General features: G+C 40.4%; 2 protein-coding genes across 3 annotated transcripts; both read left to right on the forward strand.

Annotated features, from left to right (window-relative positions):
- Positions 1 to 1198: 1198 nt before the first annotated feature.
- Positions 1199 to 15620, forward strand: tut7 (terminal uridylyl transferase 7). Of its 2 annotated transcripts, XM_018759457.2 has the most exons (29): positions 1201 to 1297; positions 2427 to 2925; positions 3233 to 3396; positions 3513 to 3629; positions 4029 to 4206; positions 4288 to 4376; positions 5117 to 5168; positions 5251 to 5320; positions 5892 to 6018; positions 6101 to 6220; positions 6325 to 6459; positions 6599 to 6776; positions 6909 to 7831; positions 8843 to 8993; positions 9643 to 9729; positions 10090 to 10190; positions 10593 to 10650; positions 10921 to 11024; positions 11265 to 11354; positions 11672 to 11785; positions 12041 to 12118; positions 12841 to 13018; positions 13319 to 13366; positions 13478 to 13569; positions 13994 to 14109; positions 14366 to 14586; positions 14708 to 14787; positions 14872 to 14938; positions 15035 to 15620. In XM_018759457.2, the coding sequence occupies exons 2-29, from the start codon at positions 2445 to 2447 to the stop codon at positions 15097 to 15099; spliced, it is 4284 nt and encodes a 1427-aa protein (XP_018614973.2). In that variant the 5' UTR covers positions 1201 to 1297; positions 2427 to 2444; the 3' UTR covers positions 15100 to 15620. The 2 variants fall into 2 exon arrangements, with proteins under 2 accessions (XP_018614974.2, XP_018614973.2); XM_018759458.2 differs by lacking the exons at positions 14872 to 14938; positions 15035 to 15620 and having other exon boundaries at positions 1199 to 1297; positions 14675 to 14755.
- A 3168-nt stretch (positions 15621 to 18788) lies between these two features.
- Positions 18789 to 24413, forward strand: isca1 (iron-sulfur cluster assembly 1). The gene is made up of 4 exons (XM_018758915.1): positions 18789 to 18909; positions 21461 to 21514; positions 22080 to 22185; positions 22506 to 24413. The coding sequence occupies exons 1-4, from the start codon at positions 18829 to 18831 to the stop codon at positions 22652 to 22654; spliced, it is 390 nt and encodes a 129-aa protein (XP_018614431.1). The 5' UTR covers positions 18789 to 18828; the 3' UTR covers positions 22655 to 24413.
- Positions 24414 to 25992: the final 1579 nt, after the last annotated feature.

Below are 25992 nucleotides of genomic sequence, written 5' to 3' on the forward strand. Positions count from 1 at the left end.
AGCAAAATCATTCTAGACCCCTCACATCCAGGCCACTTCCTCTTCGAACCTTTGCCATTTGGCCGGCGCTACAGAGCACTGAGCACCAGGACAGCCAGGCACAAGAAAAGTTTCTTTCCTCAGGCCGTCTACCTCATGAACAGCTAAACCCCTCCTAGAGAGTAAACCAGTGCAATACACAACACTATTGATATTTATAATTATATCTATTTATCACATCATATGTCTTACTCACATTCCCTTGCATTTGTATAGAACATACCTGTACATACATAATGTCTAGTGACTATTTTTGTATATTGTGTACTTTATATTTTTTTCTATATTTTTTTATCCTTTATGCACATATTCTATCTTCTCATCTGTGTCTTGTCACTGTCATTCTGTCTGTGCTGTGGAAGTTTCTGTCACCAAGACAAATTCTTTGTATGTATGAACATATTGGCAATAAAGCTCGTTCTGATTTTTAATCCAATACCACATTCATTGGTTGCGAGTCCCGGCGGGTCCATAATTCTGTTACATTCTATTAACTATTGTCTAGAGAACGATACTTTCTGACAAAATACTTGAAGTTAGGGTTTATTGACCTGAAAATTGTTTAAATTATACCTATTTCAGTTGTTTAAGTGTCATTAACATGGCGTTTTTGTCCTGTCTGTTTTCTTTAGTATTGCGGTGGCTGGTTTTGTAACATCATGATCTTGTTCTTCACAGAACGTATTGTATGCTGTTATATTATGTTTTGTCCTTGGCCCCGAACCACAACCAATTCCAGTAAGTTAGACACTGGCAATAAAAATTGTGAGTTTCTGAGAGAAACCGGCTGAACAAAAAAAGTTTCTTAGGTTCCCCTTAGCCTGCAAGTTGTTTGCTGTAATTTTGCTGAAGTCAGTGTAAATGCAGACGAAAGTGTATATCGGTGCTTTAGGACTGGTTTGATGTGACCTAATTTAATAAAAGTTAATGCTATCGATAACGTTCAACGATCATTTCTCATCTCTTATTTCTGCATTTAAAACATCGTCACAAGCAGTTATCTGCGCAACTGGGACTCCCTGACGTAAAAATTTAAAATACAACGTGATGATGTCATTACTAACAGGGCGAATCAGCGTTTCGTACTCGGGGTCGAGCTCCGCCCCCGCGCAGCGCGCAGTCTTTATTTCTGCGAGGAGCCATAAAGACGAGTTTTGTTATTGATTTCCTTCCCCCCCCCCGCGACTGGCAGCGTCACAGCTGCACCGGTCGCTGCAGTCAGGAGAGACGTAGTATGCAGCCGTTTCGGGGACTACAGGTACTCCACTCAACTGTCAGTTCTTGCTGTTACGCGGTATTTCCGATCTGTCAGTTGTGTAACGTGGCTATATCTTAAGTTTTCACAAAAGCAACTTGTTAACAAGCAGCCTCTCAGTTAAGCAGCCAATTTATTCGTTTTCTTCAACAATATTTTGACAGACTACCGTGTGGCAAGCTAAGCCTAAGGCGGTAGTGTTTTCTTTCGCAAATCACACAGCTAATGAATGGTGTGATATTTTTTTGCACTTATCCCGCTTTATCTTATATGTAGATCACCCGTAGCCCAGCGTATCGCGGTAGGGGTTCTTATAGAGCCGTGTTCCCTCCGTGTTGGACGCGGGGAAGCGGCGCTCCAGAGGAGGCCTAGTGTTAGCGGTGCTCCGTAGCGCCCGTCGGCGGCCCCGCCGCGCCGTCCTTTCCTCCGGTGGCGGCGCCTGGGCCGGAGCCCTCTGTGTCCCGCTGCGAGCGGAGGCGCCCAGGCCTCTCCGTGAGCGGAGTCCAGGCAAGGCGGAAGCCGGAGAGGGCGAATCGTTGCCTTTGGCTTCGTAGATTAACGTGACAAACAGAAGTTTTGCCCCTTGGCTTGGTACTCGAAAGGAGCGCTTGGTTTGCCGCCTGTGTTTTGTCCCGAATCTGACAGATTTTAAACATTTAAGGACGTTGAACTGAAACGGTCCGAAATGCACTTTAACGCAGACAAAACAAATTGAAATTGTCTTATGTTTCATGAAATAATATTGCTTTGAATTTCAGTGAGTTTGAGACTCACTGCAATCTTTTGTCTTCTGAACTTATTGAGTTTGGGTTGCCGGTGGTTTTTAAAATTACTTTGTGTTGAAATTATTATTTTTGTTCTAGATTTTTGTATTTTTTTTTTTTTTTTCTTTCCCTCACAAACATTTTTTAACCCCAATCTGCCAAGTCTATAAGTATGTGACATTGCCCTGGGGTGGGCTGATGTCTCATAATGGTGTTTCCTGATTTACACACTATGTATGCTCATGGGATACTCTCTGGATCACCACAGCCCTGCTTTGGCCTAGCGCTTATTCCTAATAGATGGGCTGATGACAACGGATAATTGTTTGGACCAATTTTTGGTTAACTGTTGGGCGTTTCCACCCCAGGTTTAGTTTTAAGATCTGATGGAAGAGGCAGGGAAGGCCCGCTGCTTCAAGCAGGCCAAGGAGCGAGTCAAGGTGGCCGAGGATCCGGAGAACTGGAGGAGCCACGCACGCGCCAATGCTCTTGAATACGGCAGAGGTTACGGCTCGAAGCCCGACAAGGGCTTCCGTGAAAAGAAAGGTACCCCACGGGCCTATGGCATCAGTCCCAGAGGTGGTGGGCATAGTCCTTTGAGCCGCAGCCCTGGTGAGTTTCGCCATGCTGGCCAGAAGACTCGGGATCACAGGGAGGGTTTTAGGAAATTTCCAGCCCCTGAGTCATACAGCTCCCAAGAGAAAAGCTGGAGAGAGCGTCCATCAGGTCATGTGGCTCGCTGGAGAAAGGATTCCTATCAGGAGGAGGGTGAAGATCTGGTCAAGCCTCTGGAGACCAGTAGTATTAGGAAGTGGAGGAAGGATACAGCCACCCAGGAGACGCTTGATTCCGTAACTCACAACTCAGGTACCGTTCAGCAAGAGACCACCGTAATTGAATTAGTTGGTAGCACCAGACTGATTGAACAGTTTAAAACATGGCAGATTTGATCCTTGTGCTATTAAGATTTTGCAGTAGCTTGAATAAAGTGAAACTGAAAAAAAGTGCTTCCTTAACCCTCTCAGGGCCAAATTCCTACTAGCAGCAGGAAAAATCTACCAGCTCATGCTAATTTGCAACATCTGCCTGGTGAGGGTTAAAACTGTCACGTGTTCTTTTATGTGTTAAACATATTGTAAATACTGCCGAGTGCTGTAAGTGTTGTCTTTTGCAGGGCACAGACGAAGAGTGAGAGAGAGGAAGAGAGATCATAGTCAGAGAGATGAGGAAGGGGGTGCTCCCTTGGTCGATGAGGGAGATCTTTCGGAAATTAAGCTCCAGGCTTTTCGACGAGCTGAGGAGAAATTGGGCAAGGAGGGAATATTCCAGCTGAAAAATGTGAGTTTACTTATTGCTGTGTAGTGCCATTAACAGTCTTGTTTTTGCTTTGCTCAGCATGCCATGGCGGTAATATCAATTGACTTTGTTGCTGCTGTTTGTGTATTGTTTTGCAGCGTCTTCGAAGCAGCCCTAGAGCGTGTTACAATTGTACCCTGTGTGATGTGTTGCTGGACTCTGTGCCCGAAGCTCAAAAACACATGAAGGAGAAGTGGCATAAGAAGAGAGCAAGGGTAATTATTTAAAGGTTTTGCATTTGTTCATTTAGCAGATTATTTTCTCTAAAAAGACTTAGTGTTACGCTTTCTGTAAAGTTACGAATTAGCGTACGGTTACTGGCAACTCGGTGAACACCCTCTTATCTCTGTTTTATGGTTGAGTCTATAGTTTGTCTTTGGAGGTATTTAGAGTTATGAGATATGGCCATTAGGAATTTGAAGTTAATTTCACTTTCCTGGTTTCCTTGTAGTGTCAACCTCACCTACTCACAATATTTTGGATTTAACATGACTTGTTCAACATCCTTGAGTTTTAGCTAGTCTATGCAGCAGGCTCTTGCAGGTTTGAGGTATGTCTGGCAAAAAGTGGGTATACAGCAATTATGGCTCTACACCTGTGTGTGGTGGTTTTAGGACCGACGTGAGGAGGTAATGCTCTGTGAGATCCTGCCGCCAGGGGAGCAGCAGTCCCAGGAGGTGGGCAGTGCCGTCCAGAGAGAGGTGCTGAAGTATGCTTTGACTGACAAAGATGTTGAGCAGAGGCGTCATATTGTTCTGTCCATGGAAAGAGTTGTCAGATCCGTCCTGCCTGGTGGGTAAACTTGTCCGCTCCTGTTGCGCTCAGTGGCTGTGTATGACTGCAGTAACTTTAAAACCCTCTTTTTGTTTTTAGAATGCTCACTGAGGTTGTATGGATCATCTTGCTCTAGATTGGGTTTCAAAGAGTCAGATGTTAACATAGACATCCAGTTCCCATCTCATGTGAGTAGATCAGCATCCATTTCCTTGCTGAAACGCAATGCTGAAGTAGTTAAAATTATAGGCATTGCAGGAAACCAAGTACCATTTGCTTTATTAGTTTGAAAGTTTTTCAGATTTTAATGAAATTGAAAATTATTTTAACAAGTATTTTTGATTTGCTTTACTTGTGAAACATTGATTTGGATGGATTACCTAAGTATACAGGTTAAAAGAAGGGTTCAAAGCAGCACCTTCAGGTATAGAAATGGGTTCTTTTACAGTAAGAAATATTGGGTAAAACAAATGTTTAGTGCAAAAATGTGCATCACTTTAGCATGACTGTATTAAAAAATTGAATCCACTGACTATCAGATGCTACTCTAGTTAGTTTCAACACAATTTTTTTTTTGCCACTAAGTTCTAAAATTATCAATTTGTAGATATTAGCAGAAACTGAGGTTTTCTGATTGTTGACTGTTTTGTATTAATACTTAATCTCAAGTTTTGATGTGGAAGGGACTGAGGCAAAGTGGGACTGAATAGATAGTTATACCAGCCTGTTTGTACTTTCTGAACAAGTACTGTATTGAAAGAATGAGTGGTTATAAATTTTCACTCTAAATATTTACTGTGATACTGTACTGTGATCTGACTAAAGCAAAAGATGCAAGAGTTTGCTGGAATGCAAGATTTGTTGCTTTTGTATTTTTGTGTGCTGTATTCAATGATGTTTTTAATGTTGTGAAATGGATTCTCCACAGATGCACCAGCCAGATGTGCTGTTGGTGGTCCAGGAGAGCCTTTCAAAGAGCTGTGAGTTGAAGATTTCACCCTGCCCCCATTCTATCTATCACATGCATGAGTTTGAAGTTTTAATATGCCTGCATTGTTGCAGCCCTCTTTGTGGACCTGGAAGCGGACTTTCATGCAAGGGTTCCTGTGGTGGCTTGTAAAGACAAAGAGAGGTAGGTTTCTAATTACTGATGTGGGGTAATTCAACAGCATATTTGCAGTTGCAGTGTCTGGTAGAATTGAGCTTTGGGTGGCTTGGGCATTACACTTAAGGATTCTCTAATGAAAATTCTAATTGATATTGGTGTTGCAGTGTCAGTCTCAATATTTTTATAAAAAAAAAAAAGTTCTCCATTTCATTCTTTAGTTTCATTTAATCAGTGGACATAGCACTTCAACTGATTTCTGCAAGGATGCAAGTCATGAACTAGTCTACAGAAATGTTTCAATTGGAGGTCATCTGTTGTACAACACTTTGCACTGTGACCCTAAGCCAAAAGGTTCATTTGTGTTCCTTGGTTAGTTTCACATAACCAATAAATTTAAAATCTTGCAGATATATCTGGCAAACTCTTGTGGAAATTGGGGAATGGCACATTTTTAAATTTTGATGTAGAAAAGTTCTCTTTTGAACAGTAATTACTTGTGGGATGTTAAATTGGGGGAGAATATTGAAGATGTGTACTGTCTATTATACTTAAGTTACCAATTTACAGTTCAACATTTAAATTTGTGTGTATACAGTGGTCTGATGTGTAAGGTGAGCGCAGGCAATGAAAATGCTTACCTGACTACAGTATACCTGTCAGCACTGGCCTATCAGGAGCCTCTTCTTCTCCCTCTGGTTGTAGGGTTCAGGCATTGGGCCCAGGTGAGCTTCTTGTCTAGTTTGTCTGCTTTTAACATGCCTGTTTTCAAACCTTATGAGTGACAGCTTTATTCTTCTGTTCTAGCTTTGCCACATTGACCATCCTGAGGAAGGTGGGCTTCCTCCATATGCCTTGGCCCTTATGGTCATCTACTTTCTGCAGCAACGCAAGGAGCCTGTTCTGCCTGCATACCTGGGTTCCTGGGTGAGCCACTTTTTGCTTATTTGTATATATGTGAAGTTCATCTTACTTTCTTGTATACATCTTTTTTTTTTTTTTCCCCTTCTCCCCCCTCCCTATGAAATCAGATTAAGGAGTTCTCCATAAACAAAGTCAATGATTTTCGTCTGACTGGTGTGGAGAATGGACACGTACTGTGGGAATACAGTCCTGTCCAAGATGAAGCCTCACCCTCTTCTCAGAAGTTCCATAAGAAGGGAAAGGTGAGAATGTTCATAGATATTTGAACACATTCTGGAGTGTATGTGATTACAGAATCTGCACCCAAAGCAGTAAAAATGAATACCTTATTTTTGCTGACTTGTGTATATAGTTATTTTCTGACTCTGTTTCTATGTGAAGTCCCCATTGGTCTTTAAAGATCATCAGTGCACTGTGACGCTGGGCCAGCTTTGGATTGAAATGCTGCGTTTCTATTCGCTGGAGTGTGATATGACAGACCGTGTCATCAGTGTCCGCATCAGCGGTTTTTTCTCCCGTGAGTCAAAGGACTGGCCTAAGAAGAGGATTGCCGTAGAGGGTATGTTGATATCACAGATAGTTTTGCTTGATTTTAAACTGTTTTTGCAATAGGCTAACATTTTCAATTTTCTTTTTCCTTGTGCCTTTGCACCTTATGCCTGTATACATGAATTGAATGTTGTCTTATTAGATCCTTACGCAGTGAAGAGGAATGTTGCGCGGACAGTCAACAGTCAGGTGATGTACGAGTACATCCTCCACTGCCTGAAGACTACTTACAAGTACTTTGCCCTGCCCCTGGAACAGCAGAACACACAGCACACCTGTGAGAAGTCAAATGGGCCAAGTTCAGCCCTTGTCTTCCTGGATGGACAAGATAAAGTCACTCAGAGACCACAAGAAGCCATTTTTTCCAAAGTGGAGTTATGTGCAAGTGATGGTTCTCTAATCCAGTCACAGCTGAACAGCCTTAGTTTGGAATCTTCTGTAGTCAATGGGCAGACAGACGGTGTGAGTGTCACCACACAGTCCAGTGGAGTGGGTAAAGGAGGTGGAGCTGGGTTCCTGGAGGATTTAGACCATGTGGGGGAAGGGGTGATGAGTGAGGACCTGAATGAGAGTGACTGTGACAGAGGTGAGGCAGAGTCGGACAGCGAGGATGTGGACCCCACTCACCTGCTCCACTTTCCTCAGGAGCAGGATATAGAGACTGAGAGTCTCTCTGGCTGTGAGTCACCCCTTCTGAGGGGCAACACTCATGACCCTGAGAGACTAGATAGGGAAGATGAGGACTCTGGAAGCACAGATGAGCCCTTGGGCAACCATAAGAGACTGACCTTCCATGAGAATCAGTCTGATGATGATGAAGAAGAGTACCCCAGGCAACATCTTGACAGCTTTACCACAGAGGAAGAGCAATACCTGGTAGATGCTGTCTCAGGGGATGACCTTCTGTCTGAAGAGGAAGAGCCACAAGAAATGAGGCCAGTCAGAGAAGTAATTTCAGCGGAAGGTGTTCTTGCTACTGTTGGTCAGACTGAATCTGTTGAACATGGAATGCCTTTGGAGGCTCCTACCTATGAGTTCAGCAAGCAGGTCTTCACTCGTGGAAAGGTATGTTTCTTCACTGTGATCTAAACCATAATAGTTACTTTGCTTTCCTTCAGGTGTGACAATGCCTAATTAATTGGTATAGGTGTAGTACTGATTGTGTTCTACTCTGATTTAAAATATGTGTAAATAGGAGACTGGGAAAGGAGCAAATGGGTTAAATGTACTTGAGTTTATTGCATTCTTCAAAGCCCTGTCTGGGCACTGAAAGTTAAAAATGGGGGGTGGGAAGGATTTTACATCAACTTAAATTACAAGTCAGAAAGATGTTTCTTTGTACATAAGCTGCAACTTAGCAATGACTTAATGCTCCTAATGTGTCAGAGTACAGATGTTTTAAAAGTGGTGAAAGAATTTTAGTTTTATTTCTCCTTGTCTCTTAATGGGTAAAGAAGCTTTTAATTTTCTTTGACCTCAGGTCACTACAAATTGTGCTTACATGGCAGCTTGTGTATCTCTCACTTTGCTATCAGCTCAGGTTCAGCTGTTTGGGACTCTTGGGTAGAGTATCTCTCTTTAATTTTCACTTAAAGCTCAAAAGCTAAGTCATACCTCTTTTGAAGTAGTTGAACAATCTAACGTGTATTAGACACTATTTAATCTGAATAAAAGGTCTTAAAGGTATGTTGATAGAGTCCAAAGAGCTATGTTTCACATCCTTAATTTTTGCTTCTTTAATGTTAAGACAAGTGGTTAATCAAGATGAATTTTCTTAAATGAGTTAAAATTTGAGCAGTAAACAATTTTTACTTGATAGAAGCAAATGTATTCTTGCAATCTGAGTGAAGTAAAATGAGCTTCATTCTGAACTGGTTATAGCTAATAAAAATGTGAAATTTGCAAAGTTAGAAATGTTTATCAATGTTAGACTGAACTTGCAAAACATGAAAATGTGATTAAAATCACTGCCTTATCTGCAGAGTTATTGGTTGTGAAAGTATTCTTAGAGGTCATGATGAAGCTTTCACATAGCAGTGTTAGTTACCCAAAGTAACTTGCCTCCTTCCCCTTCAGTCGCACACCATTGTTTGCAGTCTCTGCAAGCATGATGGACATCTGAAGCGTGATTGTCCTGAAGATTTCAAGAGGGTTGAGCTAGACACTCTTCCTCCTATGACACCAAAATTCCTCAGAATCCTTAATGAAGTTTGCATACAGTGCTATAGTAAGTGAATGTTCCTAGACATAAAGTATGGGAAGTTTAGTGAGCTGGTTGGAACTGCTTATTTAAAAACGTATTTGATTTTTAGAAGCTGACTCTCCATCTGATACATTTAATGTTTATACATCCTAAGTTGTCAGTGCAGTTTGACCACTGGTCAGAATGCACAGGAGTGCAAGTGGTTTATGGAGGTAACACGACATGCTTTTGTAAGGGGGGGGGGGGATTCACTAAAGTCATTTTGTTTTGTGCAGTCTTACTTTATGCAGTTAGAGTAAAGATTAAAGGGGACATCGACAGCTTATCAAAACTTGAAGAGTTTGAACAAAACTCAGTTCTTCCTGTTTAACCAGTGGAGGTTTAGTGATGACAGGTTTTATGTTGGTTGCTAGCTAGTTCATTATCTAGTCCATGATGACCAATTAAGAATTAACCTGCCATGTTAAAGTAGGCATTGTGAAGACTCCTTAGTTTGGAACAAAGAGCAGATTACAATTCTTTAGGGTTGCATGCTCTTCTGGATTTAATTTTGTGCCATTCTAAAATGCTTTACTAAAAATATTTGGACATCCTATAGCAGCTATAAAGCAATTAAACATGACACCTGAAAGTCTGAATATCTGACACTGATTGAATAGCTGATCTTTTGAAGGAGATTTTGCACCAGATGATCTTGAAGAGAAAGTTCGTGAGCATATTCTGCAGGACTTGGAGAAGTTTATTAGGCATCAGTTTGAAGGTAAGGTTGGTGGTTCTACATAAATTACATGTCACACAGAAACCATTGGGTTGATTGTTGGTCTCCCTGTGTCTTAGCTTATTTTCTTGCTGAAATCCAAAAAGTTTAGTAACTACTTTTTAGTTGTCCATTTTGAAAACGAGAATGGTTAATCCATGTTTCCTGTCCACAATGGCATTATATGGAAGTACTGTAAAACATGACCGAAGATGCATAATACATTTTTTTTCCATGTCTTCCTGGTCCATGGTAGTTCAACTACTGCAGAAAGGTATTTGGACCAATTACCTTTCACCACTGTATGTTGACTCTTTAATTATTCCGTCTTTGAAAACCCACCCTTCCTCTTTCAATTTACAGGAGCAAAGTTAAGGCTGTTTGGATCATCAAAAAATGGGTTTGGATTTAAACAGAGTGATCTGGATATTTGCATGGTCCTGGAAGGACAGGAGACCTCAGAGGTAATCTGGGCTATGGGCCTCCTGTGGTTGTTGGGGTGCAGAATACACTACACCTTGCTCCTGACAGTTCACAATTCTGAAATTCACTTTTCCATTTACCCATTTATCTAATGTCATTGGGCCAGTGTGTAGGATTTTTATTAGAGCTGTGGCCTTCCACTTGAAGGATCCAGACTGAAATCCCTGCTCCCTCTTGTAGTACCCTTGAGGAAGGTACTTACCCTAAGTTGTTTGTATAATAAATATCCAGATTTATAAATGGGTAAACAATTGTAAATATATTCCTATATAAATGCAACATAACTCGCTTAAGAAAATGATCAGCTCAATGAAGAAATATTGTTTCCCCATCATGTAATAGGTTCAGTGGCATTAATGTTTACCTTCATTGATGTCCCTCAGGGTCTTGACTGCCTTTCAATCATAGACCAACTTGCTAGACTTTTGAGGAAGCACTCGGGTATGTCATTTTAATTCTTAGTTCTAAACCACATGTTGAATTTGAGTTAATCTGGCAATTTGTAATCAAATATTTATATTTCTGGAGTGAACGCTTACTCAGTGTTTCTGCATAGCTGTGAACACTAAAGAAATAGCATAACAGTAACACTGCAGGTTGTTTCATGCAAATTGTCTGCTGCTAAGCAACCTTTTAAGCAACCTTTTTTTCAGACCTGGGGTTATGCAGGGTTGTTCTTGAACTTTTGCTAAACTCCATGTTTACCTCTAGGTTTGCGCAATATTCTACCAATTACAACTGCAAAAGTCCCTATTGTGAAGTTCTTCCATGTGAGGTCTGGTCTGGAGGGAGACATAAGTCTGTACAATACGCTGGTAAGCCAAGAGCTCTAGTGAGCAAGTTTTAAATATCTACATAACACTGGTTATTCTCTGCACATTTAGGATTTGCATCAGTTTTTGTGACCAACAAATGCAGCTTTGAAAGACTTGTAAGTCCACAGTGAATGTAATTTATTTCCCTGTCTCAACATCAACACCAACAATGGCCAGTGACATTTGGCATAAAGACAGCATTGTATAACAGTTTACAGAGAATTTTTGTAACGTTTACAGGCTCTACACAACACCAGACTCCTGGCATCTTATGCCACAATTGACCCCAGAGTGAAATACCTGTGTTATGTTATGAAGGTGTTTTCCAAAGTAAGTACCCTTCAGTGCATTGCTGCCATGTCAGCTATGATAGTCATACTCCATGGAGCTGTAGTAGCTTTCAGTCGTCTTTGTCAGTGATTTATAGCAATATTGTGGTAAACTTGTTTTTTTAACCATAGATTTTTTAAACCTGTATACAACTTCCTCTTTGAATAATGAAGGTTAAAATATCAGACCAGTTTGCGTTGGCTATATGGAAGCATTCAGAAGTTTGACTGTGCAGAAACCAAATGTTTGTTTCTGCAACACTTTGGTGCTCTTACTGTTTGTGGGGATACTGATGTTTGTGTGCACGTGTTTTAAAGGTATGTGATATCGGCGATGCGTCGCGGGGAAGCCTCTCCTCCTATGCCTACACATTGATGGTGCTGTTCTTCTTGCAGCAGAGGAACCCCCCAGTCATACCTGTGCTTCAGGAGGTACTTAGTAGCCCTGTATTACATTACACTAATATTGGTCATGGATAGTCTTCAATGACTTAAGTTCCTGAGAAATTAACTTGCTACTGTACATGATGATTTATATGAAGTAACTTTTTTTAAAGCTGTGGCCACTTCACTCCAATTGTCGGAGTACAACTTGTTCACTTATTGCCTCACTTGGACACCTACTGCAGTTTTGGTTACCCTTGTGTTATATTGTGGTTACTATCTGTATGCATAAATCCTCTGTAGATTTATGATGGCCCCAAGAAACCTGAAATCCTGGTGGATGGTTGGAATGTTTACTTCTTTGACAAGCTGGATGAGTTGGTGAGTAAATCCATATTTGAACTTCATATTTTCACTATTTTGTCTACAACCTTGGCAATATGAAATACCTTTTCATAGAATTTTACAGTTCTATTTCAAATATAAAATTAGCCAAACTCTCTAACACTACTGTACTCCTCATTTTGATCGGTGTGTTCTCTTAAATGGCTAGCGTGCATATTTATTTGTGTGTGCGTGTATACACAAGTTCTATTATAAAGGACAAGTTTATATGAATGCAAAGCTAATATGTCATCAAACTGCACAATTCTACACTTTGTTCTGTAGGTTGTGTGTGTGTGTGTGTGTGTGTGTGTGTGTGAGACTAACAAACAGGTAGTATTGTAAATATAGGGTAATTGGTTGAATGACACATTTACTGAATGAGCTTTTGTGAAATGAAATGTTCATTAACTAGGGCTTGTGATTGTAAAGCTCATGTGTCAAACTTAGAAGTGGTGGCACCTCTCAATTGGTACATTGCAGGAATCTGAGGAGTTTTTTTTTTTTTTTTTTTTTTTTTTTTTAAATGCTTTTGAAGTGGCAGCCAGCTATAGGCTGCCTTTCTCCACATAGCACACTGGTACCAGTTTTGTGCCAAGTCAATATCAGTAAATGACTGAACTGTAGTCTGGGGAAAACACTTTGCTTAGTTTCTCAGTCAATCTCATCTCTGCATGAATGTTCTGTTTGTCTTTGTACATATCAAATTGTGCTCACAGCTGCAGCGCTGGCCACAATATGGCAAGAATACAGAGAGTGTGGGAGAGCTATGGCTTGGCCTTCTTCAGTTCTACACGGAGGAGTTTGACTTCAAGGAACATGTCATTTGCGTGCGCAGGAAGCAGCTGCTCACCACCTTTAAGAAGCAGTGGACTTCCAAGTACATTGTCATTGAGGGTGAGAGCATTGATTGAGCTAGCTGAGACAGTCGTGCTTAGTGTTGTACAGCTTGGACTGCATCTTACAGTCCTTATATCGAAGTACAGTGTGTGACATCTGTAGAGCTTTATGTATTTTGTGACAGCAGTAAGGGTGTTGGATGAGGTGTGAAGTCCAGTTCTGTGTGCATGGGCTAAACGTGTCCAGCACAGGGTAATTTTTAAGGTGCCCTTTTCATGGTATGTATACATGAATGCTTTTCCACAGATATGTGAAAAGTTTAAAAACACTTGATTTATTTCTCCCCCTTATACACAGATCCTTTTGACCTGAACCATAACTTGGGTGCTGGTTTGTCTAGAAGAAGTAGGTACCTTCCCTTAATTATTCTGCTGACCTTTTATCTCTACTTTTATTTACTCATGTTCTCACTTTCAGGGCTCACGTTTACATTTTGATTATTTCACTTTGCCATAGTGACCAATTTCATCATGAAAGCCTTCATCAATGGAAGAAGGGTTTTTGGGACCCCAGTTAAAGTCTTCCCTGTGGAATACTCCTCAAAAATGGTAGATTTTTGGTTATTTCTAAAGGACATATACTCTGCTTTTACACAGTTAAGTTGTCATAAGAATTTGTTTAAACACTCTGCAAAGGGTGGTATTGTAGAACTTGCATAGGGAGTTTTTTTTTTTTGGTTCTTCCTCTTCTCCATTCTTAATATAGTATGTTTCCCAATTAACATCATGAGGTAGTCACTCCTAATGAAATAAAGTATAATCTATAGGAATGCAGTATTACACTCAATTCCACCATGAATGTGTCACACTGTGTCGATTAGAGAGATGGGCTTACTTGGCTTTATTCAAGGAATGTTAAGTGCTGCTTGGTAGTAACAATGAATTTTTAGTTTTAAGTGAATGCTCCTATACTTTTTTTTAAAGTAGAAATACAAATTTAACAGTACACAATCTGTCCCCCCCCCCACCCCAGGAATACTTCTTTGACCCAGAGGTGCTTACAGAGGGTGAACTGGCACCAAATGATCGCTGCTGTAGGATCTGTGGAAAAGTAGGCCACTTCATGAAAGACTGTCCGCTGCGCAGAAAGTAAGTTTAAATCAGTTCTTGTCACTATTGTGGTTGTTAGTGCTGGAGATAAATTCAGCTTGAGATTACTTTGTAGTAGAAATAAGTTTTTGCCTGCATGTGGGTTTCATCCATTGTGCAGTAATTCTGTAATTATAGATGTGAAATATTAAATGTGTACTACATTTTGTAGGAGTAATGTATTAAGGTTTTACTAATGTGGGAGCAACTGTGTGGACATAAGAGCATTATTAAAACATACATTTGTCCATCTCAGAATGCGACATAAACATGATCATCCAGGGCCTGAAGATGGCGCAGGGGGTAGGTGGCACCGTGGAGACCAGGACCGGGTGTGGGTGGAGCCCCAGGAAAGTCCCAGAGACCAAGCCCCTCGGCAGGGTGACAGGTGGAAAAGGCAGGAGGAGAAGCGTTGCTTCATCTGTGGCTCCTCTAGTCACATCAAAAAGGAGTGCCCTGCCTACAAAGGTCCCGCAGGTAAGAAATCTGCAGTCATTTTCGGACAGTCACGTGTCTGAAGAAAGAGACCATGATGAGTGTCCCTCCTACAATACCTGTATCATAGACTGCTGAATCATCAGTCACTGTGCCACTGCAGGAAGCCCCAGACCTGAAGGCTCATCTTTCCCTGCCTCCCCTTTGGCTTCGAGTCATTTGAAGGGCTTTGGAGAAAGACAGGTAAAGGCTCCCTTGACAAACAGGACTTGACAGATGATCTGTAGAAGTGCTGAAATTTTTACATGTGCAGTATATTTTCTGCAGAGCTTGCCCCAGCAGGAAGAGAAGCGGAAGCAGAAGCAGCAGAAAATTATTTTGAGTCCTCAAGCAGGTAAGAGTTTGGGTTTCTTTGCAAGTTTTGCTATGTTATGAAGGCTTTGTATCTAAGGACCCATAACAATTTTGTGCAATCTGCCGTTTCTTCCAGGCAGCTTGGCAAACAGACACATGACTCAGGGAAGGGCCTCTCAGAAGAGGAGCCCTTTGGAGTGATGAGGCATAGTTTTACTTTAAAGCCAAATCATGTCAAATGTTTGATCAACTGTGTGTACATTACATGGCAAGGAGAGTACATAACTACCTAAGCCAAAGGATGTTTTATGTTTTTACCTAGACTCCATCCAAAAGGAGTTTTATTCATTCACATTTTAAAACTAAATCCATGATGCATGCTGTTGATTTAATTTGTTTTATTTTATTTTTAATTGTTTTTGTCATGTGCACTGTGTAAAACCTTCATACCTATAGCAAGGACATGATAGTGCATCTTTAAATTCATAAGGCAGGGTATGAAATGTATTTGGAATTTTTTTAAAAAAAAAAAAAAGGAAGAAATCGAGGACTTAAGCCTTTTCTCTAGAGGGGGGAAAAATGTTTTGCTAGATTTCGTTACTGCTGAGCTTTTGATATAATGGGAATTTGAACCTCATTTCCCACAAATTTGCTGCTATCTTTACTACTGTCTGTGAAAGCTGCAACAAAAATAAACATTTCTTAAACTAGGTCTCATTTCTTGAAAAAGATGACCCATTTTAATCCATTCCACAGTTCTTCAAAGATGAAGCTGAATGATTGTCATTTAAGAACATTTTGTATGTAGAGACCCTCTGGTTTCAGGGAACTTTTTTTGGATCCATGCTGATATCCTCCCCAGACCAGGATTCAGAAATGCTATATTTAATCATGTTCAGGTATAAGGCAGTGAAAACCTTACCCTGACAATGAAAAGGAGGCCAAAAGGGATGACTGAAGAAACCTTGAATATTGCTCAGAAATGTAAGAAGGCTAAAGCGAAAAGGCACAAGTTTTTGAACTCCACCAGCGATTTCACCGCGTGGCCAGAAAGGACGAAAGTACTAGGGCAGGTGCAAGGAAATAAAATCCAAAAATATTGGGAAAGACCCAATCAGCTTTCATAAAACTGGGCGAGTTAACTTCAAACCTCATGTTGGTATGCTGGAAAATGCTCAAGGACTCATGCTCAACAATGCGGCAATCAAGAACAGATGGAAGGAATACATCTCGTCACTACCACAAAGATCAAATAAAGCAAGGGGCATGTCCATCTATGCCTTATGAACAAGAACCACAAGTGATGAGAAGCAAAAGTGGCATTAAAAGCCTTATCAAGAAAGCACTTGGCATTGATGGTATTGCTATCAAATTATGGCAGGAGTAAAATGCAGCTGTTTTAGTACTAAGAAATCTGGAATACAGCACAGTGGCCAACAGTTTGGAAACTTTGCTCACACTGATATTAAAGGTGAGCCGAAAGACTGAATTATCGCACAATTGCCCTGATCCCGCAGGCCGGCAAAATATTACTCAGTCAGAATGAGTTTTATTGGCCAAGTGTGCTGATGCACACAAGGGATGTGTTGTGGTTCTAGGTGCCTCCAGTATTTACAAATAGCTGACAATTACAGAATAAACATATTTACAGAGTATACAAAGTATACAAATGTGTATAAATAGATAAAAGTAAGAATTAAAATGACAAAGTTGGCTAATGCACTGACAGCAGACCTATAGGGGAGTGTTAACTGGTCATGAGAGTGATGGTCTGAGGGAAAAAACTGTTCTTGGAGCTGGCCGTTCTGAGGGACAGTGCTCTGTAACTCTTGCCAGAGGGGAGAAATGTAAAGAATTTGTGCCCAGGATATGTGGGATCAGTGACGATTTTGCCCACCTGCTTCCTCATTCTGGACTTGTACAAGACCTGAAGAGTAAGCAGGGGTGCACCAACAATCCTCTCAGCCGTCTTGACTGTCCTTTGTAGCCTATTTATGACCGATAACCAGACAGTTATAGCAGTGCGCAGGAAGAGACTGTATGACAGCTGAGTAGAACCGGATCAGCAGTTCCTGTGGCAGGTTGACGCAATCACCACAGCCGTGGATGTCACACTTTCAAGTCTTTGCCGGTTGGCGGAAGACCGAACGCTTTTCAGGACAACTATACGCAGAGTTGCCATAAGTCGACACCGACTCAACGGCACCTAACAACAACAACAGGTACGGTATATGGCATCTGTATAATCACATGGTGGCTTTAAAGATGTGACATATCCTCACAGAAGGAGTTGCTCCAATATGCACACACACATTGACTGAAACCGCTTGTCCCGAGCGGGGTCGCAGCAAACCAGAGCCTAACCCGGCAACACAGGGTTCAAGGCTGGAGGGGGACGGGACACATGTTTATAGAGGTCTGTTTAGAGTGACTGCCGAAATATGACTGATGTTCATAAAGCCCATTGTATATAGGTAGCGATGTAGCAAATGTAAAATATTAGAGCATTTAGGGTCACGATGGAGAGCAATAGTAGACATGAATGGCTTTGAACAGAGTAAGTAGTGTACCCATGATGTCAGTCTTTGGAAAGGTGCAGAAATGTGCACAATGGACAGCTGCTTGAAGATGCCAATATCAAGAGGTCACAAAGCCAATCTCACTGAAGTCTGTCGTCACTTGGTGAGAACGTTTGAATGAAAAAGCTGACGCCGACACCGTTTCCGTGACCCAGAATGGATGACTAAAGGCTGATAAGTATTATAAGATGTTATTTATGATGCGGGAATTCTGTATCATGGGGACGGATGTGAGTGGAATTCTTAGTGTCATGGCAGAATATAGCTCCAGTTCCGACGGGAACTAGTCCAAAATGGCCATAGAAATTCCACCACACTACTGTAGTTGCTGAGACGATGTCTTTGTATGACACCATTTGAATTCAACTACAAAAGACAGTAAATGACGTGGGAGAGGACTGTCTCCTTTCCAGTTTTAAGAACTGTGTTTTAAAAGCTGTCTTACTTTTTTCCTTTTTAGAAATATATAGGCCTATGACATTTTGCAAGGTTTTTCAGAATTCTCAGAAGCAGTTGTATCAACGCCGGAGGGAGGAAACTACTTGGCGCCCCCGAGTGTACATAATACACAGTAGGTAGTGATGGTGGAAATGTGGTGTTATTACATAATACAGTGGACAGTGATGGGGAAATGTGTGTTATTACGTAAGTGGAGGGTGATGGGAAATGCGGTGTTATTAAATAATTCAGCGGGAAGTGATGGGGGTAAATGTGGTGTTATTATGCAGTTCAGCGGGAAGTGATGAGGGGAAATGTATTTGCTGACCTGTTGTCGGCTGATTCGATATATTTCGCTGGAATGATTTAAGAGATGACGTTAACTGGACTTGCAGATGATGCTTGCTGATCAGTCAAAATACGTGTGTGCGTTTTATTTATGACACAATTGTGTGAAATACTGTATTCAATAGTTTTAGGATGCAGAAGAATAAGTTCGTGTCCCACGGCGTGAGTCCTCAGGTTGTTAAAGTATCAAAATTATACCATAAACTTTATCCGTGAACAAAGTGTGTTCTTTTCAAATTATTTAGCAAAGTTTAAAACGCGTTCAGTAGGCTAGAGCTATTGTATAAGCGCTTTATGTTTCCTGTTTCTCGAAATCATTATCTATAGCATTGTTCGTTACATAATAATAAACGCGTCAGTTGCTAGGTTGCGTAGCATTGGGCCATCAAGGCATTATCGCTTTATTGTCATTTTTTATTGGTTCTTTATCTTGTCAGTCAGAGCAACTGTCCTATCAATTACAATCTTATTTGAGTTGGGTTGCGCTTGTGACGCATGCGCAGTGGTCTGTTTTTAATCTCAAAGTTTAACGCGTGAGGACAGTTGGAGAGCGAGAGGGGGAAACATGTCCGCCCCTGTGGTGAGGGCTACGGTGAGAGCAGTCAGCAAACGGAAGCTGCTCCCAACCAGAGCTGCGTTGACTTTGGTGAGTGTGTCCCTTAACCTCTCAAATCTTATTGGCACGCTTACGGGATTGCTGAAGGTGTGTCGGTGATTTTTTTTTTTTTTGGTCAGCAAAGGCGTAGTGTGTGTCGGAACAACAAGTGACATGATTTTTTTTTTTTTTTGCGCTAGCAGTCCGAGTGGAATCATCCCTGTTTTGTTGTTTAATAAAAAGAACACAGGGTTACACAAAAGCTGGTTGTGTGACTTGAAAACCGCAGCGCCAGAGCAGTAGCGAAACATTCAGCTGCGTGTCTACCGCGCCTGCGCTGTGTCATTTTTGAGAAAACACCAGAACAGAAAAAAATTCTGATTATGTATGTTCCTAAAAGATAATTTTTTTTAAACTTCAAAATGTCATATTTTAATCTGCAGTAAATGACTGCTGCACAGGCCAGAAGACTTACTTGGATACGGTAGCTAGCTAGTTAGATTGGCAGCCAGTAGTCAGAAATGGGGGGGGGGAGGGATTCGAAAGTTACCGTAAATAGTCACTTTTCACATATTTCACAAGTATATAAACGTTTGTAAACTTACCAGATGCTTTTCTCTAAAAGGTACTTGCAATGATTATTAGGTAGTATTTAGGTGACACTTTTCCAAAGTACCTTCATATGATATGATCATGCCTGTTGGCAATCACAGATTCACTTGAAATGTGGGAGAAAACCAGAGCACCCAAAATCCACACAAAGTACACAATTGTGTCCAAAATGAACCAGAGGTTAATTTTTCATATTATACAGTTATAAGGAGAAAGATCGTCAAGCAGTCGCAATCACAGTTGTTCTCCAGTTTCTCAAAGTCGATGAAATATCGCTTTGGAGAAAAACATCTATGAATGAATGGATGTAAACAAAAACAAGTCAGACAGCTGTGTGAGGTGGATGGCACAACTAGAGCAGGGTGTGGGTGTTCACCTGCAGTTCCTTGATCCCCTCTTTTACCCAACACATCTTAAGAAATTCACTAGTACCCAGTAGAAGCATAATAAGAAGTTTTAAGAAGGTAATGTAAACTGTACCTTATTTACCTCAAAGTGCAGACAACTGCAAGTGCAAAAGCTGTCTCTAGATCCTTAGGTGTTGACCCACGTTTCTTTGTCACTTGTCTGACTATTACGTGGTGTGGCCTTGTACTGATCTTTGTAGGATGCCCACTCTTAGGGAGAGTAGCAATTCTACGAATTTGTAAACTATCTCACTGTGGACTGATAGATGCCCATGTCTTTTATAACCGTTTCTAGTCTTATGAGCTTCGAAATTCCATCTAAGGTCCTCTGAGTCTCTTGATTCATCTGCAAAAATTCTGTTATGAAGAGTGAATAACCAAAATTTTGTTGTTTGTTTTTTTAATACAGCAGGGCAGGTCAAACCCACACTTGAATACGTGACTCCAGTTGCTTTTTTTCAAGATGTCATTATGCTAGAGGTTCAGATACTTTATTGACCTTGTTAGTTTAAACCATTTGCTCAGTAAAGATATGGAAGTGTGAAATATTGTACATGTTCTTCAAATAAGATTGATCTGGTCTTCAAGTCTTCATAATGAAGACACATTTTAGGAATCTTTCATGCAGAAATTCAGAATTCAAAAGGTTTCAGAAACATTTTCTCTGAACTAGTTGGTTGCATTTTGGCTGCACAACCCATAATTGAACATGATAAACATTTACCAGGCAAAGTTTTGACTACTGTCCAAAACCTGCAACTTTGTATTTTTGTAAGTTTGTGTATCAGACATGGAAACAATACACATAATACACAGTGCAATGCATAAAAGGATTTTGATTTTGTTATGCTACATTTACATTTATCCAAAGCAGCTTTTAATGAAATCTATGTGGTGTTATCAGCCCACATACCTTATTCGCCAAGGTGACTTATAATGTATACTACTTTTACATTTACACTACTTTACATTTAAATTTGTACTTCCTAAAAATAAAGACTGCATGGCACTCAGTTAATTTTCATAATTTTGAAGCTTCTCAGATTTGCTTTCAGTGATTCAGAAGTTCTGTTGTGTACTTTAACTGCATGGTGCCGAAGGGGACTGTTTCATTAAGGAAATGTCATTATAGGGCCTGCACTGGAGAAGGGTTGGTTATTCCAGCAGGCCATACTATCTTTGGAATTAACCAGGGTTCTCAGGAGCATGTACATTCACCAGGCAGTCATATTTATTTCCTGTCCTCCTAGTAGAGGTGTGTTTTTCCATGGAGACTGACACATGGCTCCCTGGCCATGTGGCCAGCTGTGAAGCTGATTAGATTCAGTGCTGCTAATGCCCCTAATGATGAGCCTTAAATATATTACAGCCGGTGTACTTGCAAGGTTAGATGTTCTCTCAGCAACCTGGCCTAACTGCTACAGGTAATCCTAATGAGGATGCATGCAGTTCCCTTGTCTTGTGTTTCAGGATGATTGCAGGAAATTCTTCTTGATGTTCCATTGCAGACTACATGTAAACATTTCTCGCCTGTGTATTTCTCATGATAACTCATGGTTGTGTCCACTTTCTCGTTTCCTTAGACACCATCGGCAGTAAATAAGATAAAATATCTGCTACAAAATAAACCGGAATGTGTAAGTAGATTTTATAAGCATGTTGACTCAACCCTTACAATATCATGAACACTTATTGCAGTTAATTATAAAAGGCAGGTTATACATTTTCCTTTTTCCTTTGCCATAAAAATTTATCAAACTTTCAGCTGCTCATTAACAATGTAAGTGAATATGAAATGTAGCATCGTACTCAAGGGGATGTAGTCATTTCTTACTCTTTTATGCGTGAACTTTTTGTAATCTTCATCATTCCATCACTTAATTGAAAACATTGAAAGTGGTATGAAAAAGCATGACACTCTATTCTTATTGTTTTGTCTTAATATGCCAGACTTGATCAGTATGGATACGTTCATTTCAGTTTGTAGTTCCAGTAACGGAAACGGAATTGTGACTGACTTAGATCTGTATGTGGTACAATTAAGGAGATTTCTTTTAGGTGTCTAAGACTATAAAGTGGCATTTTGATGAAACACTCATACCAGTGCAGAAACCCAGTCTAGCTGTTAAAGGACTTAAAGCAGACTGAGTGTGAAAAGTGTTCCTGTGATTGCTGAACAGAACTGTGACTCTCATTATGCAGATTGGTCTGAGGGTAGGTGTGCGAACGCGAGGCTGCAATGGGCTCACATACACTCTGGACTATATCAAGCAGAAGGAAAAGTCAGATGAAGAGGTCCTACAGGACGGTGAGTCTTTTCTCATATAAGTTTTCTGTTTGAACTCCTTGAGCATATCTTGCTTTAATTTTCACTTGGCTTGTCGTACACATGGAGCATTAAAATGTAGTTACCTTTATCTTGGTGTATTTTCCTCAGTTTAATAAAAGTTGTGTGGTTCTGCTACTCAGTGAACAAGAAGTTTGAGTTCACTGTGCTGCTGTTTCAGTGGTGCACAGTTACATCATTGTGTCATTTCTATGCCTGTACGTTCAGATTTGTTGAGGACGGGTTGTATCTCCACTGGTACCTCGGCATGAATAGGGTTTCTCTTGTCTTGCTTCCTGCAGGTGTGAGAGTTTTCATTGAGAAGAAGGCCCAGCTCACACTTCTGGGGACTGAAATGGACTATGTGGAGAGCAAGCTGTCTAGCGAGTTTGTCTTCAACAACCCCAACATCAAAGGAACATGTGGTTGCGGAGAAAGTTTCAATGTTTGATCAGTACTTGTCGAATCATAACTTACCTTTACGCTCTTCCCTACCTATAGTTGTTGTAAGTGATCTTCCAAAAAAGTGATGCAACAGGCCCAATAATTTAATTACTCCGGGTGCATCCGTAAAGGGTCCGGATGTGTGTATATTCTCTAATAGGTATCTCGTAAATCATTTTATTTTGCCACTACCTGTACTTCTGCTGGTTGTATGCCCATAGCTGTATTGCTAGTGGCTCTATTTTGGGCAACATCATCCTACCAAGAGCAGGTAGTGCATGGCAGACATGACTAAGTATGTACCTCTCATTTATTCAAAGTCAGATCTTTTCTTCCCATGGGGGAAAAAAATGGATTTGAATACTGATGTAATACCCTCAAGGAATAATCTGTGGAATCCGTTTATAAAATTGGCAGAACATGGGGAAAAAATTTGTCTATTTAGAAAATTTTGCTAAGGGTAATCGCATCAAAAGAGGTAAGTTATTACACTTGTCAGTGTTCAAGGGTAATATCAGAATGTGGAACTTTTCATATAAATTTTTTCGTATCATTAGCTCAAGTACCTATTTGCTGTGACTTTCTGTGCCACAAGCCTGTTACCAGATGTCTGTCTGTCCTGAAAAAATGTAGCACAAACAGTATGTTAGTATAGACTGGATTTCACTGTATGTAAACTAAAAACGCACAAACAGCTACAGGTAATGTTAAACTGACCAGGGACTGGAGCATATACATCTGATACAAAATATTAAGGCAAGAGTGTGGTCCTAACATCTGTTGAACTTGAAAAAAGACAGTGTACTGGGTTAAGACAAAGTTTCAATACTTCACAGTGGGAGCAGGGCTAGGAGCTCATATAGACTCTGTAAGACACAGTGAAATTGCCACACCCTTAAACTTCTGGAAAGTGTTTCTTCAAGATGTACCATACAGATATGAAGTTCATGTGAGACCAGGAAAGTTGCTGGAGACTGTAGTTGAAATAACAAAGTTTGCATTTTACCCTTAGAAATCTGCTTTGCTGATGTTTGACATTAAGAGATAATGGTTTCCACACTACAGAAGTTAATTTCACAGATATATTTTAAGAAAGCCTTTGAAAAGCTGGTTTCTGCATTTCCTGTGCTACAAATTTGTGCCGTATCCAGAATTTCCTTCTGTGATTTATATAAACATTCTTGGAGCCACTTGTTTTAACCCGGAGAGTTTGGAATTGCTTTATATGTCTATTAATATTATGGCTGCTTAAACCGAGAGGCCCATGACATCCACAACTCTCTTGACTCACATGGTCAGTCTTGAAGGTGTGCTAATGGTGGGAAAGCATATCTGCCAGCTTTTTGGGAAGGTCATCTTTGTCCTGGGGTATCTTTTGTTTTCATTTAATGTTGTAACATTTTTATTGTCAGTTCTGCTTCAAGCACACAGACAAAAATGTTGATGGACCTGGTTTGCAAAGTATAATGTCCAGCTGGCAGATGTGTAGCGACATACAGGTAGGGAAAGGAAAATGGGTTTCTGCCTAAACTTTTTTTTTTTTTTTTACTCCCTTTTCCCATGTATACGTGTGTAAATAATGTATAATGCCACTTAACCATAAACATAACGCACAAAATATTTTTGAATTGTACAAGAAAAAATGCTTCCGTGCCCAGAAGTGCAGAATGCATTTGTACAGTGTGAGTATGTGATATGATATTGTCACTTGAGAATCACTAGTGCAATATGTGACTTGACATAGTTAAATAAAGTTTGTAACAAGGGAATGTGGTTTTTGTTGTATTTCTGCCTGCGGGTACACCATTTTCATGCAACAATACAATTGCATTTTCAAGCATCTCTGTGTTTCAATGTATTCATGTGTCTTTTTCTGTTAATACTCCAATACAATATGTGCCCATTGGCATGTCATGCATCAGATTTAATCATTATAAGGTGTCTCATGAATGTGTCAGAGAACACATTATATATATTATTCAACAAACATGTTTTACTGTCATGAGTAGGAAAGTAGCTCATTGTATTACCAAAATAATGACATTATTTCCAGCTTATCTTTTAATGTTATACTTGGTTCATCATCAATAGCTGCTTCTCCAGTGCAGGACTGGGATTTTCTGGAGTTCGCCTCAAGCGCAGGGTGTGAGACGCCCAACGTGGGATGCTGAACACAGACATTTTGATAATTTGCCTCACAGATGCTTTTGATATAAAGAAATGGAGTTCCCAAGAACGATGTCTATATCACTCTGCAAAGTACATGGACGCTGAGCTGCTGAAGCCGCTGTGCGGCATTACAAACTTTGATGCCGGCTGATCTTTATTTGTGGCGTGCCTGTGTGTGGCCTCCTGCGTGTGAGTACAGTAGTATGAAAGTATGGTCTCTCACTGTTATCCCCACTGTTTGTGTAAATAGCCTAAATAAAAAGTTTGATTAGCATCTTGAAATTGTCCTTATTTGTGCTCCCTGAAGGAAAACATTGTTATGATGACTGAAGTAACTGAGCTGCCTCAACTTCCTAGCTTATATCTATGATGATTTAGAGGACCTGGGTTTACATCCCTCCTCCTGTGTAGTAGTACCCTTGAGCAAGATACTTAACCTGAATTGAAACAGTAAAAAATGACCGAAGCTGTAAGAAGGTAATTATTTGTAAACACCGTAAATTAGTCCCTTTGGGCAGAAGTATCATCACGTGAATTAATACTGAATCTGCTGTTTCGTTTGTGATTTTGACGTTAATTGACACCTGTGATTAGTTGAGGCTGTTAGTGTGAGTATTAAGTTCCATGTTGTCTTGAGCTAAGCAGGATCAGGAGAACTGGATCCTGATACCTGAGACATCTTCCAGTTACGCCAATTTATACACTGGAAGATGAACCCAAGACAACTGGGTCGTGTACTTTTTACAAGGGTATAACAGCAGGTCTCCACCTTTTGTCGAGCATTACTGCCCTACTCCCGGAACCATTGCACAGAGAAAGTGAAAATGTGTGCGAATAAAGTGATAACATTACAATACTTTTTTTTAAAAAATTAGTTTGCTGTTCTTTCTTCTATTTAAGACTGGAATACAAAAGGTGTGGACTGAACCAGTGAGTGATCACTGACAAATCGATTATGTGGGGAAGTTAATTTAACAACACGGTCATGAAAAACGGGGTAAAAATTGGTCAGAGCCGTTGGGAACAACTTTATTCCCCTTGATAGCAATTTCTTTTTTGCCAGCAAGCGCAATAAAGAGCCTGCTTACCCAGCAGAGACCTTTTCCACAAAATGCAAGATACAGGCGTTCAAGAAAATATTCTCATCTTCAGTTGAAAGAACATTTATTCCACCGC

This window comes from Scleropages formosus, chromosome 17 (assembly GCF_900964775.1).
Source record: "Scleropages formosus chromosome 17, fSclFor1.1, whole genome shotgun sequence".
Lineage (NCBI taxonomy): Eukaryota > Metazoa > Chordata > Actinopteri > Osteoglossiformes > Osteoglossidae > Scleropages > Scleropages formosus.